Below are 19711 nucleotides of genomic sequence, written 5' to 3'. Positions count from 1 at the left end.
TTAACATACTTTTTAGGAAGGTGTTAATCAACCGATCAAACGAAATCATGTTTCGCTTATACTATGCTTATAATAGTATAGTATAGATAATTCAAAACTTGTATCGTTAAGAAATATATCTAATTCTTTTCAAAATATAATTTTTATCGTGCTTAAATTTGGTTTACCTTGGTTCACGTGGTTTGTAGGTATTACGTGAGCCCGTAGTGTTTAATCAGTGCACACCCGAAGGATAGACGTTACTTATTAAAAGAAAAATGTAATTTCCCATATTTTAAAATAACGTATAAATTTGTGTTAATTGTCGGTCAATCTGACTACATAATAGTCAAAACAAGACCCACTAAGATGGAATAGAGTATAACACTTACTCTAGTTTGTTGTTTAGCAACGTCAATCACATGTGTGCAGTTCCATAGAATAAAATCTTCTGAAATTAAGGACCACCAGCTAGCAGACTAGAGAAATCCACGAGTATCTTATCTTCTGAGGACCAGCTAGCTGATTAGCTATGTCTCTAGTACTCAAATATTTAGTATAGAAAGGGCTCATTACATGAAGCTTAATTAAGTGCATTCTTTTATAACTCAAACATACAGTGAGAAAAAAATACAGGTTCTCTAATCTATACACAGTGAGAAGAAAATGAGTCAAACAATCGTAGCGTTGCCCAGGTTTATTCAACTCCGATCAGAGTATAACCATAAGTTCTTGTTGGTAAAGGAAGGGGCGCAGGAGTATGTCAAGTTTGAAGGTGAAAATTTATCGAGCCCAGAAGCCAAGTTCGAAGTCCATAGCTCGAAAAATGGGAATGGACTGGTTCACATTAGAAGCTGTTACAACAACAAGTACCTGGGGTTTAAGGAACGCGGGTTCGGGATGATTGCTGCAGGGGAAGAAAAACCCAATGAATACGTCAAATCGAGGAATCCGTGTACACTACTGAGGCCTTATTCTGTGGACGGGGATCTGAAAAATATTCGACTTACTCATCTCCGTTTTGATCTGGATCTGTGCTTCTCAAAATCAAGAGATGCTTACTTTTATGGATGCGTAGAATTAACAGACAAAAAAGAGTCTTTTTTTACTTTGTTTAGTGTCATAGCTTGGGAGCCGCAGGTCATCCTTCCAAATTATGTTGCCTTTAAGGGTGATAATGATAAATTTCTCCGTTGCCATGGGAAAGGTGATCACGATTACCTTCAGTTTGGGGCAGAGAATATGGAAGATAATCCAACGGCTGTAGGGCATGAGATCCTTCAGATGTCCAGTGGTAACATTCTCATCCGTAGCTTGAACACGGAACATTACTGGAGGGCAACTCCAGGCTGGATTTGGCCCGATTCGAAAAATCCCACAGACGATATTTTTACAGAATTTAAGCCAGTTAAAATCGATGACATAACAATCGCTCTCAAAAACGTAGCAACCAATAAATTCTGCAAAAGGCTGACAACCGAAGGCAAAGAAGACTGTCTTGATGCCGGTCCGAGTGCAATCGATAAGTGGTCCAAATTGAAGGTCTCAGAGCTTGTCATTTCAAGGAAGATTGAAAATGTCAACTTCCGGCTCATGGATGCAAGGATCTACGGTGAGTCTGTCAATTCGTTGGACACTTTATCTTACATAAACGAAACCAGTGCAGCCCAGGAGGCGACCTTTAAACTCTCATACAAAAATAAGACGTCAAATACTTGGAACTGGCAGGTCTCAGCACAGGTGAACATTGAAACAACTTTTCAGGTAGGCATTCCTCGTATCGAGGAAGGCGAAGTTAAACTGGGGGTTCAGTTTGGCTACATGCATTCGCGGGGAGAAACTGAGGAAGAAGGAAAAACACATTCCTACGACTACACCGTTAGTGTACCACCGATGAAAAAGGTAACGGCTCGAGTTACAGCAACTCAAGGTATGTGTGATGTTCCTTACTCTTATACTCAGCGTGATGTTACTTATAGTGGCAAACCGGAGATTAAACATATGGAGGACGGGGTTTACACTGGCGTCAATAACTATTCTTTCTTCACTGAAGTGAAAGAGGAATCACTGATTCACGATCCCAGTTTACCACCTGCAGAGTTTAAGAAGGTTGCTAAAGCACCATCATCTGGTGAGATGACTCGTATCCCACACGATTCTTAAGTGATGTTAGATCAGTGCTCTAAGCTTAAGTGATCTGCATATGTTTAAATTCCTTCATCTCATTGCTCTGGCTTGTAAGCTGGTATGTCCTAGAATTTAGCGTCCGTTTTCGGAAATCTTAAAATAAGTAACTTATGACTTAAAATTAATAAGTGACTTAAAAGTAATAAGCAGATGAATAAAAATTAATAAGTGACTTAAAAGTGATAAGCAGATGAATACTTATAAGTTATGTAAGTGTTTGGTTAATTTTACTTATAAGTCAGAATTTTTTTTAACTTAAATGAACTAAAATAAATCATTGTTAAATATTATTATCTTAATTCATGACTTTTAAATTAACTTAACATTTAAAAACATATATTTAAAAACTAAAATTAATAAAAAAGTGAAAAATCAAAATAAGTTAAGAAAAAGTACGAACTTACTAACATTCAACTTATCGGCTTATAAGTTGTAAATTCGACTTATAAGTTGGATCGACAAACAGTCCGAGATAAGTACTTATGGGCTTATAAGACAGAAATAGTTTATAAGCCGGAAGACAAACATGCCCAGTTTAGGGTTGTTGTTATCCTAGGACCGGAACTCTTAGAGAAGCTAGTTAAAATCCTATCCTTTTACAAGCAATTTTAGGTGTTGTGGACTCTAACAATGTTGTAAGATAAAATATAAAGCCGTATAGTTTAAGTAATTTAACAATAAATTTATTTAAGAGAAAACCGGGCAAAGGTTGTTCTCAGGCAAATTAACAGAGTTTAAGACATTTTTTTAACTACATAATTTAACATTATTTTTCAATTTAATCTATATTTCGCATAGATTATTATATTCTATTTTATACAAATAATAATCACTTGATATTATTTTTAATCTCGGGCCCGTGCTTCGTACCGGTACCAACTATTATTTTACAAATATGAAGTACACAGTATATATTTCAGTTTGTATTAAACAAAAATTTGTGTATATCTATTGAAATAATTTTCATATTGGTGAGTCTGGAGAAGATAGTAGAGTTTTGAAAGTGGCTCCAGTGTTGTACATTTTTAGTCCACACTTTTGTAATAACGTTATGATAATTTTAATTCTTTTAATAATAATTGAAACTTGCTTATTTGGACATAATAGATTATCCTGACAATATAAACATAATACATCTATTTAATAATTTGTAAATATATCTGGATAAAATTAATGTTTATGATGTTTTTAAGTTCCGGTAGAAAATTTCAACATCATCATAAACTTAAATTTTCATGCCCAGAGACACTTGGGCCAGTCTCACGTTTGCTGATTACAGTTACATATGGCTGAAACATATCCGGTTCATGAATATACCATATCTGCATGCACTGATGTTGCTAAAGAAGCTTTAACCACCAAAATGGTTAATCAAAAGCTAAAGAAAGAGAGTGAATCGGATCTTTAAAAGGAGTACTACTCGTGGTTCTTCTCTACAAGGAAACTAGCGAGTAGAGACAACCAACTTGTCAGTGATTACCTCACCCATCATAAGCTGAGAAGAAACTAGCGAGTAGAGACGGCCAACTCGTCAGTGATTATCTCACCAAAATACGCGATGTCATTCACACCGCTTATATTGTCTATTGGCTAATTTCCTCGATAACCTTTTCAAGTGCTTCTTTTGTCAGAGGAATGTACAGGCAGTCCTGACCATCAGAATTTTTTCTGAACTTCACCAGCTCATGATCTTTGAATTCGGTCAAATGAGAATTCAGTGTAACCTGGCTACTCACCAGAAACTGCTCTCGACAGGTTGAGTACAGATTATTGACAGGAAAACCTGCTAAAACAAAAATTAGCAACATGAAATAATAGGAGGGGTTAAATAAGCTCTGGAGTTTATATACCTTCTTCATCAGGATGGGCAAGTTGATGTTCTGCAAGAACTTTGAATACACTCTGAGCATTAGGCGTCAAACTTTGCAAAACTATGGTAGCAGTCTTGACAGTTTGGGTGGTTCCACCATGAGCAAGAATCAATGGGAAAAAGGTTCCTTCAACTTTGTATGGTGAAAAGGTAGGAACATGATACCAACACCAGTTGAACTGCGTATGAACCATCTTCTTGTCCCACACTTCCACAAGTAACAAGCGCAATCAGAATTGAACTTGATATGATATAATATATAATTGATTATATTTATCACATACAGTTCCAAAAAGTGTGAGCATACATATGAAGCACATATATTGTGTCACTCGAGATATGAACCCTCATGCTTTTCTGAGACTTGTGTCACTCAAGATAATATATTTTGCAGGAGTCTAGGTTTCATCATAATAGACAAAATTGATTAACCTCAATCCATCAAAATAAGTATATTCAGCCAAGACACGCACTACCCCCTATACCATATAGTTATATTGCTAATTTTTAAGAAGACTGAACTATACTAATAGAATAAGCTTAAAGACAGATTACTGCACACATATATAAATTGCAGCGATTGGATAACACTTACAAAGTGGTGCATTCACGTTATCAATGGAAGCCACCATATGAACATGAGAACAAGCAGCAATTCTTGCAAGATACTGTTGACTGTCAGTGTCCCGCAATCCAGGCCCATCAATATTGTGAATGACAACACAAATGGAGCATTCGTTCCCCTCTGAGTGAGGTCCATCTAGAAAAGCGATGAGATCATCCATGGACAGGGTGTTAAATGGTCGTTGGCTCCCTGAAGGAGTCTTTCGCTGTGTCTTCAACTGCTCCGCGAGCAGTTCACATAATGTTATTAAGACCTGAAATACAACATTCACATCAGGTATGACAATACCAAGAACATTGGTATATGTTGGAAAGCCTTCTGAGACATAAAAATTAAACAAGGAGAAAATACAATTGGACCAAGTATGTGTATGTCACAAAGCATTTGCTGACCAAATTGATAAACAAAATACAGTGACAGAAGTGACTAAATAAAGAGCCACAGGAATTAGCTTAGTGGCATGTTTCTGTGTTGTGTGTGAGTTTTAATATCTCTACCACCCAACAAATGCAATGAACCATGATGATAAAATCAGGTACACAGCTACCAGATAAACATTAGGAAACACTTCTGCATGGACAAATTAGGCCAGAAACAGCAAACCAGGTGATACAGTGTTGAAGAAACACATAGCATATCTCATAACCCACAAACTTTGCACAGGGAGCTAGAAAATGCATCTGATTCTTCGTTGTACCTTCTTGGTATGACAAACTTAAGCATCATGCAGATTGCAGATTCTACCTACACCATAGATCTTTTAATTTTTTTTATGGCAACTGTACAAATGCTACATTGTTTTTTCTAAAAATCCTGCAATACATACCAAGTTCCAAAATCTATACAACGAGCTACAAGGACTAATTATATTATAGCACATGCTATATATCTACATTCTACTCTCCTTTTAAACTATAATGTTACACTAAAACGAGAAAGGATATAGGAAAAGTGTGTGGGGGGGACAAGGTTCCCCTTTATCTGCTTTTCTAAAAAATGAAAATAAACGTGGATTAAGAAGTAAAATTACATAATATGCCACTGATGTACTAGAATTCCTTTTACGAGGCTTATGTTACCTGTTTTAGATTAATTGACTGAAGATAGCCGTTAATCACCACAACAGAATATTCAGTCAAGGTTGTTGAAGCAAAATCCTCAATCAACACCTTCTTAGATCCAAAACCGTACAATAGGAGACCAAACCCAGCCCTGGGCAAGTACAGAAGCATATATTAACATAAATTAAGTGATTGCATGCCCAGCAGTATCTCCCCCCAAATTGCAAACAATCGAATAAACAATTTTCAAAAGATTGAACACCTTAACTCAAAAGCCCATTCTGAGTAAAAAGTTTTATAACTTTTTATCAGTGAAACAATTTCTTTCTCATGTTTAGGCTCGATATTAAAAACTGCCTCCCGAAGCTCCTGCATATAGATATTTGTTAGCGCATATCTCATCTTAATCCAATGATGTTAATAAAAAGTACATTTGAAAACTGAGGCAGAACCTGCTCATCAACAATATTAATATCAGAAAGCTTATGAGTGGATCTCTTCGTAGAAGTGCCCGACTCTTTTGCTAGAAAATAGTTTCTTGAGAACTCAAACTCCCCTTCATCAAAATCAGTACCATCCATGGTTGTAGCTCTTGCTTATTCTTTCAAAGGTGTCACTGCACCTGGACAAACAAAGAGATGAACTCAACACTCTCTGAAGCCAATCACATACTCCGATTTGGTGATATTGTTTCTACTACATGAGCCACAAGAACATATTTAAACTACACAAAGATTCATACCGAGCTCGAAGTTTCATCTATACTAACAGATATTCCTAGCGTCTGAAACCGTGAGTTTCTCAATATCTACGCTACCTCTACCATGTTGTCATTAAGTACTCAGTTTTGGTCACCTGTCCTGTCCATACTAATTGATAAGCACTGTGTCAAACGTATAAATTCCATTTTGTAACTTCTCTAAACACCTTAATCCCAATCCCGCGGACCTTAGCCATCTAACATGACCTTACATTTAGTAGAAGGCTCATATCTGAACATTACTACCGCACCCTCAAATTCTATAACAAACATAAAACTCATTACACTCTTTAATCCTAAAAATGGGGTTTCGAGTAATTGCTCCAAAATAAAATCAGCCCTTTTAATACAAAAGTAAATGCTCAAAATAATTCATTGGGGACTTTCATCAAACACCTAACACACTATTTAAAAACTTACATTTCTTATTTATTTCTTAAAAAATGAAATCTGGGCATCATCAATTTCTATACCCTTTATCATCAATTAAACAAAAATTACAAAACAATTTCACTAAATTAAACAAACTAACAATCTATTGAACTCTAAATTGACTTAGAATCAACATATATAAATATATAAGCCAAAACAACACAGATATACACAAACACACACACACACACCCGAATGAAGCAGTGCATTACCAGAGAAGTAAGATGAGAGCTAGGGCACCAAACAGCTAAAGAAGATTAACAAAGAAACTCGCGCCAAAAGTTTTGGTTTATAATGTTATAAATTTAAATTTTGTTTTTATATTAGATTCTTTACAACAATGGACCGAAATGACATTTTTTTAGTATTAAATAGTTCAAAATATCACTTTTGAAAATAATGACCCAAAATGTCACTTCATAACGGTACTTCGTCTTCCGTTTTGTATTTTTAATGTACTTTATTTTATTTTTTTAATTTTTTTATAATATGCAAAACGGAGGTTGAAGTAGCGTTTTGGCTCAAAACGGTACATCATATAGCGTTTTGTACCAAAACGGTACTTTATCTTCCGTTTTGCGCATAAAAAAAAATTTAAAATGCCAAAACGTTACACGAAGTTCCGTTTTAGGTGATTTGCATAAACGGTACATGATGTACCGTTTTGAAGTGACATTTATGACCATTTTTAACCCCATGTGACATTTAGGGCCACCACCCGATTTTTTATTGGGTCTTTTTTAGAAAAATTATTATATTGATTATGTATTTATGCGTCATATTTGTTTGGCAGGTGACAATTGGTCATTTAAATAATTAGTATATTTTTACAGCATTTTTTATTTTCTTATAAATTCAAATCTATAAATATGAACATTAATTTGTCGAAAATGGATATAATCATATGAAAAGTAAAATTTAAATAAAGTGTGCACCTGAATATATTATATACACTAAAAAACAAACACAAACACTAAATTATTTTAAATTTTCGTGTCGTTTTGTATAAGTCATATTATGTCCAAAATTATCGAGTCCAGCTAAAGTGTTTTTGCAACTTCAAACAAAATGCAGAATTTTCACAACTTCCCGAAATACCGAACATGTGCTAAATTGTTTGAAAAAAATAGAAGTGTATGATTCGATTAAAAAATCAGTTTAATGACGCATTTTATCGCCAGGTTATAAGCCTAAATACGTTTTTTGGATGAAAATGAAATCACTGGTCCTTTACTCCTTTGGCAATCATGTTCATGGTCAATCCATTATTGTTGCCTGAGAAGAAAATCTTACTTGCACCAAAGTCATTACAACCCTAAATGAAAAATGGAAAATCTCACCAATAAGAAGAATATTACTGAATCCTATCAAAGAGTAACGTAGTGACAACATAGAATCATTTAAAGAACAATGCATTTTGGCCATTGAGACAGGTTACATGATTCTCCCAAACTCTAGAAGACGACTGTGTCGAGCATTGTACCCAGAGTTTGGATAATGTTTGAAGACATCAGGTTGGAAACATGCTCCTCGAGATGCTTTTTTGCATCTTGCCTTCCCACATTAGCAATGGCAAGCTTCTCCGGTGACAACTCATCCTCCTCTTGAACAGCTTTGTTATATTTGATTGCTAGACTTAGCATCTCCTGCATTTTCATTAAACAATAAATTATCATTAATTAGACTTGGAACATGCATATGTATGTTGTGGCTAATAATTTGTAATTATTATTCAAACAAAAACAGCACACCAAGTTTATGAGTGAATAGTATAAAAGCACACTAATTTATTTACTTAGCTCTGTTCAGTTAGGGAGTAGGATGGAATGAATATTTAATTTAACAAAAAGAAAAATGAAAAACAGTGGAGGTAGTATGTAGAGGAAAAAAACAGAGGGACTACAAAATATCTAGAATAGAATTTTTCGGGTAAACATGTACCCACAAATTTGTACAAATTTATTATATTCCCTCCCACCAACAAAACACAACATAAGGTTAAGTTAGTTTAAAAAGAGCGAGCTATTGTATAAAACACAAGTATACAAAATACAATCTACTCTTTTTAAGAAAAATATATGGAAGAAATGTAAGTTACAAAACAATAAGAACGAAGTAGAACTTACATGTGGAGTTCTTTTAGCGAATCTTAAGAAAATCATATTCAACAGTAATGCTATAGATCAGAAAAACACTGGTAGTTATTGATAAAACTACATTTTATATACTGTTCATCTGATTGTTCATTGCAGAAATAGACCCAATCGGGTACAAGCTTTTAGTAACTTCCAAATTAGTAAGAAAGTAATAGCTATAATCCTCACTGTACTTTTATTCAGGGAAATTTATAAATCAGCATAAATAACTATAAAAATGTAATTGAATTTACAACCATGGGAATAAATGAAAATAATAATTATAACGTAGTTATACACATTTTGCTTCTTCGACAAATAGATGTCCATGAATGAACTGGAAGTTGGAGGATGCTTTCATAATGATTATCTTTTTGGACATGGTAACAGACACATGGCAGAATAAAATAAAAGATATAAAGGCCCAAGACGATTCTTTGTGCATAAAAGTTTGCTATATTTAGTAAAAATTAAACAAAAACATAATTAACAGGTTTAAAACACAAGCACACATAATACTTTGTAATCTCACAATAATAGTGATGTATAAAACAAGTATTCTAATTACAAAACAATAAAAACATATAGATTCTTGGATAAGTTCTTACATAATAATGAATAATTTAAGTTTCGGGCTGTTTTAAATTGGTTTGTGTTACCAGGGTTTTTATGCTGCATATTACTATTTTAGGGCAGGTTTAAATTTAAGGAATTTTCACCATGTGTGAAGCTTCATGCTGCGCCATGTGTTAGTGTTAGGCTTCAAGCACCAACCAACCATGGCTTGTCAATAGTCATTCCTCAACAGGCGACCAAAATATAAAAAGTATGCCTAGATAATTTTCCCCAAGGATGCAAAAGAGGAGCCCACAGGTAAAAAAGATAAACACCCCTAGCATAACGGAAGTCGAAAAACCAAGTAGACAGCATTTGGAACAAAGAGTCCCGGGCTAATTTTCTTTAACAAACAAGTTATAAATTTTCTTATGGGGAACAGGTCCTCTCCATAATTATCGCTCCAGAAAAATAGAAAAATAACTTTAAACTATATTTAAGAGATTCTGTGGACGCAAACAAAAACATTTCCTTAAGAAGTCTAGAAGACAAGAAATTTAGCAGATAGAGCGTATTAGTGTAATATTTATTTCATTAACTTACGAGTACATATGTCAACCTTTCCTAGTAGGCATCATATAAACATCATGTATAAAAGCACAGAAAATTTTATGATGACATGAGTAGTAGTTCAAACTTTCTCAAAAGATGCAATATGCAAATAATTACCATGACAAAACATCCTACTAAACTACATGTTGAATGCATTACTATGCTTTAACTAACCTGAACTGTCTGCTCATTGGTTTTGGAATGCGTATCAAAGCGCTGCAGTGTCAATCCATCAGTCCATTTCTTCTTGTGAAGGTTCAATAGCATCTTCTCCTCCAGTTCATTTTTCCTGTAATTTATTGCTATCGAGTAATAGTGCCTGTTGAGTCCATGAATCAGTGCCTGCAAAACAGTTCATAGGCCGAGGGTAAATATCTAACTAAAACAACACAAGTATGTGACAGATGAGGGAATAAAAAATGTGGCACTCACTTGAATAGATGGTTTATTGAGATGCCCCAGGTTAGATGTTGTCTGTCGTGGCTCCTGGCCAAGCATCATAGTTTGAGGGTTAATCAATCGAAAAGCATCAATCACGACTTTTCCTTTAACACTCTGAATGGGATCCACTACAACTGCCACAGCTCTTTGATTCAGAGCTTCAAAACTCTGCCACATATATTATATCAGGCTATCAGCACAGGAATCTCCTGATAAAAATTCATACCAAATCTCTAACTGTCTTTCAGGAAAAAAAACAATGTTCACTTCTAAAGAGTCGTATATAATAAAGTGGAAGCAACCAATTAGAACCAACAGAAATACTCTGACAAAACTACTGATGCTTGGAATATATATTGACACAAACAACTCGTAAAAAGTCCTCTTGCGTTAACATGTTTTGTAACTTTTGAACTCGTCATAATTTATATCAGAATAAAAACTTGGATGTTAAAAGTCAAATAATTTGAGAATTATTTGCTCTTTGATATTGGATCTTTTATGTTATTGCATATTTGTCTCTTTGAATTTAAATCCATCATAATATCCCTGTCGGATGAAAAATCTTGCTTAACAATGAATCCTACTCACAAAGAAACTATAATCAAATATGTTGAGCCAGCATCCATCCCTCATATTTTACACATCAGTAAAGGGCCTGTCTCTATGCAACATATTACGATGCTTCCAATATTTTGGGTGATTGAAGATATTAGGGCAGTAAAAAGGATTTCTACGACCAATATAATACTAATTAATATTGCGAATGTATGAATATCGAATGTTCTTGGATTTCTGAAGGTAGAAGCATCAGCATTAAAAAAGTGCATGGGTAATAGATTTGAAAAGGAAGCATTTAACTGAAAAGGCAAAGAAAAACCACTTGGTTTTAATGTCACGATTTGCAATTAAGTAACCAGATACGAATGTCAATTAGCTCTATAAAGAATACAAAAGCATCAACAGACGGAGTACGACCTGCTGCGTATTAATGTCCACACCAGAGAGCCAACAGCCAAATCCAGGATGTGAATGGTACCAACCAACCACCATCTCAGGTCTAGACAACACCAAAGAAGAAGAAAGAAGCAAAACCATGTGAAATATATCTATACATAAAGCTAGAGAAAAACTAGAATAAGAAAAAATTAAAGTCTACCCCAGTCTCCTACTTAAAACTTCATCATACTTGATCTACTTAAGCGAATTCAAAAATATTTTGAAGGAAAACTTAAAAACCACAATAAAATATCACATCTAATATACCTCAACGTGATTAATAATCATGAGTAACGACGTTCAAACCTCAAGATAAATGAAAATATTTATTGCCAAATCTCAAGATTAAAAACAATAAGCACTACACTTGAATACCACTATAAACTATCAAGCAAACATTTAAGTGTAAATAAAAAAACGTTTTTGGATGATTTTCACATTTATACTTGAAATTCAAACATGTAGCCTGAAAAAAGGTTTTCCATCACGGCATAACATATAGCAGGATCAACAGAAATGGTCAATTCTACAAAATTTAAGAAACAGCTTACTCATGTTGTTATTATAAGTGGAGTGAGAACATTAAAAATTTTAACCACTATGAAGAACCAACACATGTACAACTTTCCCTTGAGAAAATGAAATCCATATATTTATATACTTGATATATTAATGAAAATTTCTACTTCCACGCTTCTCAAGTTGTCTTCTTCTCAGTAGTGGTTGTTATTTCTATTTGTAAATTCTTTAACTAAATTCCTTTATCAAGATAATTTCTTATTGTACATGTTAATTAACATTGCACTCTACCATTCTAAAACATCTACTTGCTTCTCCTCTCTTTAGCTTCCAAATAAGCTCAATTAAACTAATCCTATGGTTGACTACTCCGAGCCTGTGCACCTCAATGCCGCCAAGTACCTACTAGCCACTACGAACTCACCAAACATCCAAGATACACTTACAAACAAATATATACATACAAGTCTGATTAAACTGAAATCAAACAACATATAAAGATTCAATTCTACCTCCCAGTTTGCTTCAGCATATCGAGCATATTAGTCTGAAAAACATGATCAACAGCTTCAACACTAACTCCAGTTCCACTCTGTGGCATAGCAAACACGTCAACAACACGGACTGTATACTCATCCACAAATTCTCCCAACATCAATCCCATAACTTCCATCGGAACTCCCGCTCTACCTATACATCATTCACATACATATAGTCATATAACACAATTCACTACATATATAGATATAAATATAATATTCACTATTATGAAGTATCATTATTAACCTAGTTTAAACTCTGTATGCTAAATTAAAATCTCTCTCTCTCCCTCCCTCCCTCTCTCTCTCTCTCTGTGTCTATGCTAAATTAAGTTCTCTTCCCCCTCTCTCTCTGTCTGTCTCTCTCTCACACTCTCTTTCTGCATCTCTCTCTCCCTCTCTGTCTCTCTCCCTATCTGTTTCTCCCTCTCTCGCTCTATCTCTCTCTCTCTCTCTCTCTTTCTGCATCTCTCTGTCTCTCTCCCTCTCTGTCTCTCTCTCTCACACACAAATTTTGCTCAAATTGAATCTTACAAAACTGAAACCCTAAGTAATTAACAAAGAGAAACAAAACAATTGAAATATAGAGAATAGAAATAACCGTGTTTAAGCATCTTGAGAAGAGCGAGAGAAGAGATGTACACTTGCTCCGATGAGTCAAGAGTCGGTGCGTCGGCCGGCGGGTGACTTAAACCACCTCCGGCGCCGGCGAACATTCTGTGAAGCCTCTCCATTTTTCACTAATTTCGAAAAAGTGTTATTTTGATTTCTTTGGGAACAAGATACAAATACAACCAGAACAGAGTATACAAAATTTTTTTAATTTTTATTAACTAAATATTATTACAAATAATTAAAGAGCCGATAAATACGGGAGTTAAATCTGGCTATTGTTGTGTCGAGTATTTGATTATTTGATAATAAACTTTAAATTATTTATTTCGTGATAATAACATAACTTCAATTGGGGTCTAATTGAGTTTTTTTTGTATTATTAATGAAATCTGCTATAAATTTGGAGAAAAAAAAACTTGTAACTACTTAAAAAATTATAACCGGTTGATTGTATTATTGTAAAAAGTGTCAATCGAACTTTATAAATATATGAACCATCCAAGAATTTATCGAATAATCGAAGAATAATCAAAACGATTGATCACGTTAATATTTACCACTAATTTAGTATTATTTTCAATTTTCAATATAACTATTTGCTTACAAAGTGTCAATCAAACTTATTTGAATGTATGAACCATCCAAGAATTTATTGAATAATCGAAAAATAATCAAAACGATTGATCACATTAATAATTACCACTAATTTAGTATTTTTTTTTCAATTTTCAATATAACTATTTGCATATGTGTGATTATTTAATTATTTTAGTTGCATATATAATTATCATATACTCCCTCCATCCCAAATTAGTTGTCCCTTTGACTTTTTACGCGTATTTTAAGGTAACTTGACTACATATCTCCTGTAATTATTTTTAAAATTTTCTTTTTGTGAATAAAACTTTTATTCACAAAAAAAAATTAAAAAATAATTATTGGAGATATGCAGTCAAGCCATCTTAATATACGCATAAAAAGTAAAAGGGACAACTAATTTGGGATGGAGGGGTATTTTAACAAATATATTTAATATAAATTTATTAAAATGAATATAATTTCTAAGATATGACCTTTGAATCGGGTCAATTTAAGAGAAACCCTAACAAAGTTTATGATTTTAAGGGCCTGTTTGGAGAACACAAAAAAAGTGATTTATTGACTTATAAGCATGTAAATATTTATTGATAAGTAATTGTCAACCCAACTTATAAGTTGAATTTACAAATAAACTGATAAGTTGAATGTTACTAATAATGTAATTTTTTCTCAACTTATTCTGATTTTTTTATTTTTTTATTAATTTTAGTTTTAATTGCAAATGTTATTTAAATTGATTATTCATGAATTAAAATAATTATATTTAAAAATTATTTATTTTAATTTATTTAAGTAAAAAATATTGAATTATAAATAAATTATCCAAACACTTATATTAGTTTATAAGTTTTCATCTAATTATCACTTACTCCTATAAGTCATTTATGCATTTTAAGTCATAAATTACCTATTTTATTTTAAAAATTTTCAAACGACCACTTAATCTTTTATACTAGTCATATTGTGTGCCAGTATAAAAAATTCGTAATCTTTACTCAATATTTTATTTTTGAATGGTTTATTATTTTTCCACATATTTTTAAATTTTTTTCTACCGATTTTTAACTGATTATTCCGATTTTTGGCTGACTTATTTATCAATTCTACATTTCGTCAAAAATGATTTTTCAACATATTTAACATTATCGATTCGATTAGTTACGGTTTAGCGAATTTAGATTACATGTTTTTTTAAAGAATTAGGTATACTTTACAAATGAATACCGGCTCTGTAAATTTAGGGATGAGCTGTAATGGTAATACATAAGCTGCGTGAAAAAATTAATAATCAAATTGGGTAGTACCATTACAAATGACAAAAGAATAAAAATGGTGACATATTAAGTTTTAAAAAATGGTTACATATTAATTATCCACGTATGATTTAGCAATATTACATAAAATTAATTAAAAAAATAAAATTACACAAGATTATGCATTCTTGGATTTAAGGTTGTCTTTGTGTGGGGAGACCTGAGCTCTCTCAATCTCCTTTCCTTTGATAATAACTCAGCAAACCTGCAACATTAACATAAGCTGGTTAATTTTTTTTTTTTACTAATTTGACTTATATGCCTTACAATTGAGTCCTAACAAATCTCGGGATGAGCGAGAATAAAACCCAGAACCTGAGACGAAAGAAATAAGCACTTAACCACTTGAACTATCTTATGCTCATATAAGTACCAGTGATACTTTATTTCAGCAGTTTATGTCTAACCAATAATGTTGATAACTTGTACAGTACTTATGCAGACCTTTTCAAGGCTTCTTCATTAGTACCACCATTTTCAGCTTGTTCATAGATACCATTTTCCAAATTTATTCTGGAAACTGGCTTCTTCAACAGATTTTCTCCGATTTCGACGAGCTTTTCCAAGTTCCCTTTTGTAGATATATCTACTGATGAGTCTATCCCTGTTAATGTGTCATCCTGAATATCATACACAGAGTTATGGTTGTTAAGAACTTTCGAGCCTTATACCAGGGGTGAAAAAAAACCGATCAAACCGCAAAACCGACCCAACCTGCCCCTTATTTCGGCCAACGGAGTCGAACTATCCAAAACCTGAAGTTTAATTGGTTTAATTTTTTCAAAATCGACCCAACCTGCCCCTTATACAATTGTAGTTGAAAAAATTTTCAGCCAGGAGTTTTTAAGATGGAATTCAAAATTTATTTTATACATGATAAGTTACCGGTCCATCTAAGACGTGTAAAGTGTCAGAGGAAAGGTCCCAAAATGATATCATGCTATTCAACAATGTGCATTATGAATTGAGTATTATTATTTACCTGAATTCTGAGATAGTTTTCTTCACAGTGAAGAGCTTGAGTAAGTACTGAAATATGGTAATCAACCATATCTCCACTAGCTTGAGTAAAAACATCAACTAATGGAGTTGATCCTTGATGAAGTAACCATCCCAAAACACCCCATTTGGCTGCAGTCTCTGCACAATATTTCTCTTCAATCTTTGCACAGCCAGTGCCTAATGAAATGATCAGAAACCGACCATAATCCGCTGGCTTTATTGGGTAGAAATCTGGATTGCCATCGAATATCTGTTTCGTTACTTCAGTCATGGCAACCAATGTCTGCAGGAAGAAATTTAGTCTGTATAATTTAGTATTGCATGCATAATTAAAGTTTTAGTTGTATATTTTCATTTACTAAAAGAAAAGTTTGGGAATTATTCCTTTAATTATGCGGTCAAAATACTTAGAAATGTGTGTAGAAAAATCAAATGTCAGGTATAATGTCAGGTATAAAGAAGGATTTTTCTAGTGTGTGCCCATGGACACATGCTAAGAAAGTGTGATAGATGATGTGTACACGTACAGGATTATTGGCTGCAACACCACCGTCTATAAGATTGAATTCACGAACGTTCCCATGGTTATCGCAGTTATTGAACCTATATGCAGGAAGGTATGTTGGAGCAGCAGAGGTGCTAATGCATATATCGGATAGTCGAGCATCAAAACATGGGTACTTCTTGGCCTGCAGGCAGATATACAATCAAAAGATCAATCACACATTCAGAAATATCAAGTAGAATCTGAATATATATCTGAAACAAGATATTACGTATTTCTATTTAGATGACCTCATAAGAAGAAAAGATTGTGGGCTGCAAACGTTTGATATCGAAAGTTGGAATAACCACATTCGTCAATGTCTGATGCAGCTTAGTTTCTCTTAACTTCTCCCTCACAACACCATGAAGGTATTTTCCGTCATACTTAGGACCCCGAAATATTTTGAAAATTTTCTTCAGAAACGCAAATATGCCACTGACACTGAAACCAAATAATACGGCAATGTTAACTGATCAACATTTCTTGATTCCACAATTTTCCTGCAAAATTGTGTTAAAATCATAAATGTGTACCTCTTCTGAGGGAATATTTTAGGGCAGTGTTCGAGATAAAAAGGCTTAATATCTTTGGCAGCAAAAAGAGGACGCTTGTTTTCATCAGGAACAGTTAGCATGGCTGTTACAAGACCGCCAGTGCTCGTGCCTCCGATGATGTCAAAGTAATCAGCAAGTCTGGCTTCTTCACCATCGAGCTCCTGATATAATGCAATATATAATCGCCAAACATAAGTATCGAATAATTAACTAGTAGGTATTCGTTTTTATAGCAGGGAAGCACCCGCTATTCTTCGGCTCCGCACTGGGTAAACCCCACGGCTTATGCAATAGCCTGCAAACCACTTGAACCAAGATAAACTGCACTTAAGCGACATGCTCTGGTTCAGGAGACATAATCATAAATTCTCCTCCCGTGAAATTCGAAACTATGACCAAGATGATAATTATTCCCTCTTTAACCAACTAAGTCAACTCTTGCGGGCAATTAGCTATAGTAGGTGTATTAGTTATTTAGTAACTACTTAACATATAGTTAGTTTAGTACTACTACTATTAGCTTCTGATACAATACAACAGATGATTCATTACCTGAAGTTGCGATTCAAGAAACTCAAGAATGGTGGCAGGAATGAGGCCTCGAATTCCGCCTCCGTCGATACTGAGAACTGTAATAAGGTTCCCGTATGTTGGGGGCGGAATTTGAAGTAGAGATGATTGTCTCTCCATTCAATTACTCGAAACAGATGTTTAAGAACAAATTTGCGAGAATTCAAATATTCGGAGTGAGGAATAAATGAGGCTTAGTTATGTATTAGGTGCAGGTTTAGTTGATCATATATACTTAATGACCTCAGTTCAATCTAATTTATAGTACTACTACTTAAGAACTACGTGTTAAAGCTTCTTTTCATTGCTTACTATAAGACAGCAGTGATGATGCTTACTATAAGACAGCAGTGATGAAGAAACCAAGTTGGTTCAAAGAACATGCACAGTAGTTTCGGTTTTGTATGAACACTCAAATAATCTCGATTCCGTAAATTCCCTTACACTACAAGAAATTAGGCCATTTGTGACGGAAGTTTTTCAATCTCAGGGTATGTAGGGTGATTGACCTGGAATATAGTCACAGACGCAAAGTCTCAACATGACTGTGAAGGACTTGCGTACCATTCTTCTCCACGAACTTGTTTCGGGTTTGAACGATCTGTGATGCAAATGGGGCCACATTATTACACTAGGTCCCTTTGAGAAATCTTAAATAACTTATGATTTAAATGAATAAGTAATTTTTAACAGGTAAGTTAATGTATATTTAATAATTTTTATAAGTAGGAATTTTAATAATTTTTTAAATGTAATTATTTTAGTTTGTGAATTTTAAATTAGATTAACATTTGCAAACATATATTTTCAAATTAAAGTTAATTAAAAAGCAAAAAATCAAAATAAGTTGAAAAAAGTATGTTAATACTGACATTCAATTCCTCGGATAATATAAAGATAATTTTCATTTCCTGTTGAAAAGTTAGATTCGGTCGCTGAAATTTTTTTCAAGATGAGTAATGTTAGGTGTACAGAATTTTGTACAAAAAAATTGTACAGAATGACATGACATTTGATGTGTGGTGTTTTAATTGGTGTTGTTGAATGCATGGGTTATTCCAATTAAAATCCACCGCATGTCATTATATACAAAATTTTGCACACAATTCTGTACACTAAATATTTTCCTTTCGAGAGAGTAGAGTCGTATGTTTTGTGCCCAACTTGTTTTGTGCCCAACTAATCCGAGTGGAAGAAAATAATTGTCAGTCGAAAAATGTTCGTCCTAGCTAAAATTTGATTGAAAGTTAAAAATATCTGCCGATGACATCAAGATTTGTATGCCATACATTTTGAGATGTGATAGTTTGGAATTCGAAATATGTTGGGGAACAACAGGCTAAAAGTCTTTGCTTGAAATTTCAAGAAAGGCACCCCTTGTCCTTGTGTGAGCCTAAAAGCTTGACCGAGTATTATGCTTAAAATCGGGAATCGGTATTATTCGCTAGAACAATTTTTTAGTGATTAATCAAATAATTGATGATTAATTGGATTAATTAATAGGTACATTAATCTAGATAAATTTAATAAAATATAAAAATAATTAATTTATTACTAAATATATAAATTTAAGAAAAAAGTGCAGTGATGAACCGGATTATAAAATCGAATAGACGGAATATATTAAAATGACTAATCGGATAATTAATCAATTAAATCAGCAATTTTTCAGAATAGAGCTACTACATATAAAACAAAATTTGTATTCATGAAGAACGACTAAACGTAATGAAGGATACAAATATGCTAATTAACGAACACAAAGTATCCACGCATGAACCACATATTTAAACAAA

The 19711-nt window shown here is 33.5% G+C and overlaps 4 protein-coding genes across 4 annotated transcripts; 1 reads left to right on the top strand and 3 right to left on the bottom strand.

Annotated features, from left to right (window-relative positions):
- The first annotated feature begins 488 nt into the window (after nucleotides 1–488).
- On the top strand, nucleotides 489–4315 carry LOC141721733 (uncharacterized). The gene is made up of 2 exons (XM_074524796.1): nucleotides 489–1881; nucleotides 1959–4315. The coding sequence occupies exons 1-2, from the start codon at nucleotides 646–648 to the stop codon at nucleotides 1974–1976; spliced, it is 1254 nt and encodes a 417-aa protein (XP_074380897.1). The 5' UTR covers nucleotides 489–645; the 3' UTR covers nucleotides 1977–4315.
- LOC141721736 (origin of replication complex subunit 2) lies at nucleotides 3304–7256 on the bottom strand. Its single transcript, XM_074524800.1, has 7 exons — nucleotides 7127–7256; nucleotides 6175–6344; nucleotides 5985–6091; nucleotides 5741–5873; nucleotides 4632–4914; nucleotides 4017–4244; nucleotides 3304–3949 (listed from the first exon to the last, which is right to left on the bottom strand). Exons 2-7 carry the CDS (start codon nucleotides 6301–6303, stop codon nucleotides 3750–3752), a joined length of 1080 nt encoding a protein of 359 aa, XP_074380901.1. The 5' UTR covers nucleotides 6304–6344; nucleotides 7127–7256; the 3' UTR covers nucleotides 3304–3749.
- An 895-nt stretch (nucleotides 7257–8151) lies between these two features.
- Nucleotides 8152–13498, bottom strand: LOC141721731 (26S proteasome non-ATPase regulatory subunit 14 homolog). Its single transcript, XM_074524795.1, has 6 exons — nucleotides 13316–13498; nucleotides 12688–12865; nucleotides 11636–11717; nucleotides 10649–10825; nucleotides 10391–10558; nucleotides 8152–8560 (listed from the first exon to the last, which is right to left on the bottom strand). Exons 1-6 carry the CDS (start codon nucleotides 13446–13448, stop codon nucleotides 8369–8371), a joined length of 930 nt encoding a protein of 309 aa, XP_074380896.1. The 5' UTR covers nucleotides 13449–13498; the 3' UTR covers nucleotides 8152–8368.
- A 1722-nt stretch (nucleotides 13499–15220) lies between these two features.
- LOC141721734 (patatin-like protein 2) lies at nucleotides 15221–18056 on the bottom strand. The gene is made up of 7 exons (XM_074524797.1): nucleotides 17898–18056; nucleotides 17325–17506; nucleotides 17040–17232; nucleotides 16772–16933; nucleotides 16225–16527; nucleotides 15687–15862; nucleotides 15221–15447 (listed from the first exon to the last, which is right to left on the bottom strand). The coding sequence occupies exons 1-7, from the start codon at nucleotides 18033–18035 to the stop codon at nucleotides 15351–15353; spliced, it is 1251 nt and encodes a 416-aa protein (XP_074380898.1). The 5' UTR covers nucleotides 18036–18056; the 3' UTR covers nucleotides 15221–15350.
- Nucleotides 18057–19711: the final 1655 nt, after the last annotated feature.

Source organism: Apium graveolens, chromosome 4 (genome assembly GCF_009905375.1).
Source record: "Apium graveolens cultivar Ventura chromosome 4, ASM990537v1, whole genome shotgun sequence".
In the NCBI taxonomy this organism is placed as follows: Eukaryota; Viridiplantae; Streptophyta; class Magnoliopsida; order Apiales; family Apiaceae; genus Apium; species Apium graveolens.
The sequence above is the reverse complement of the archived record's forward strand: the minus strand, read 5'-3'. Positions and strand labels throughout refer to the sequence as shown.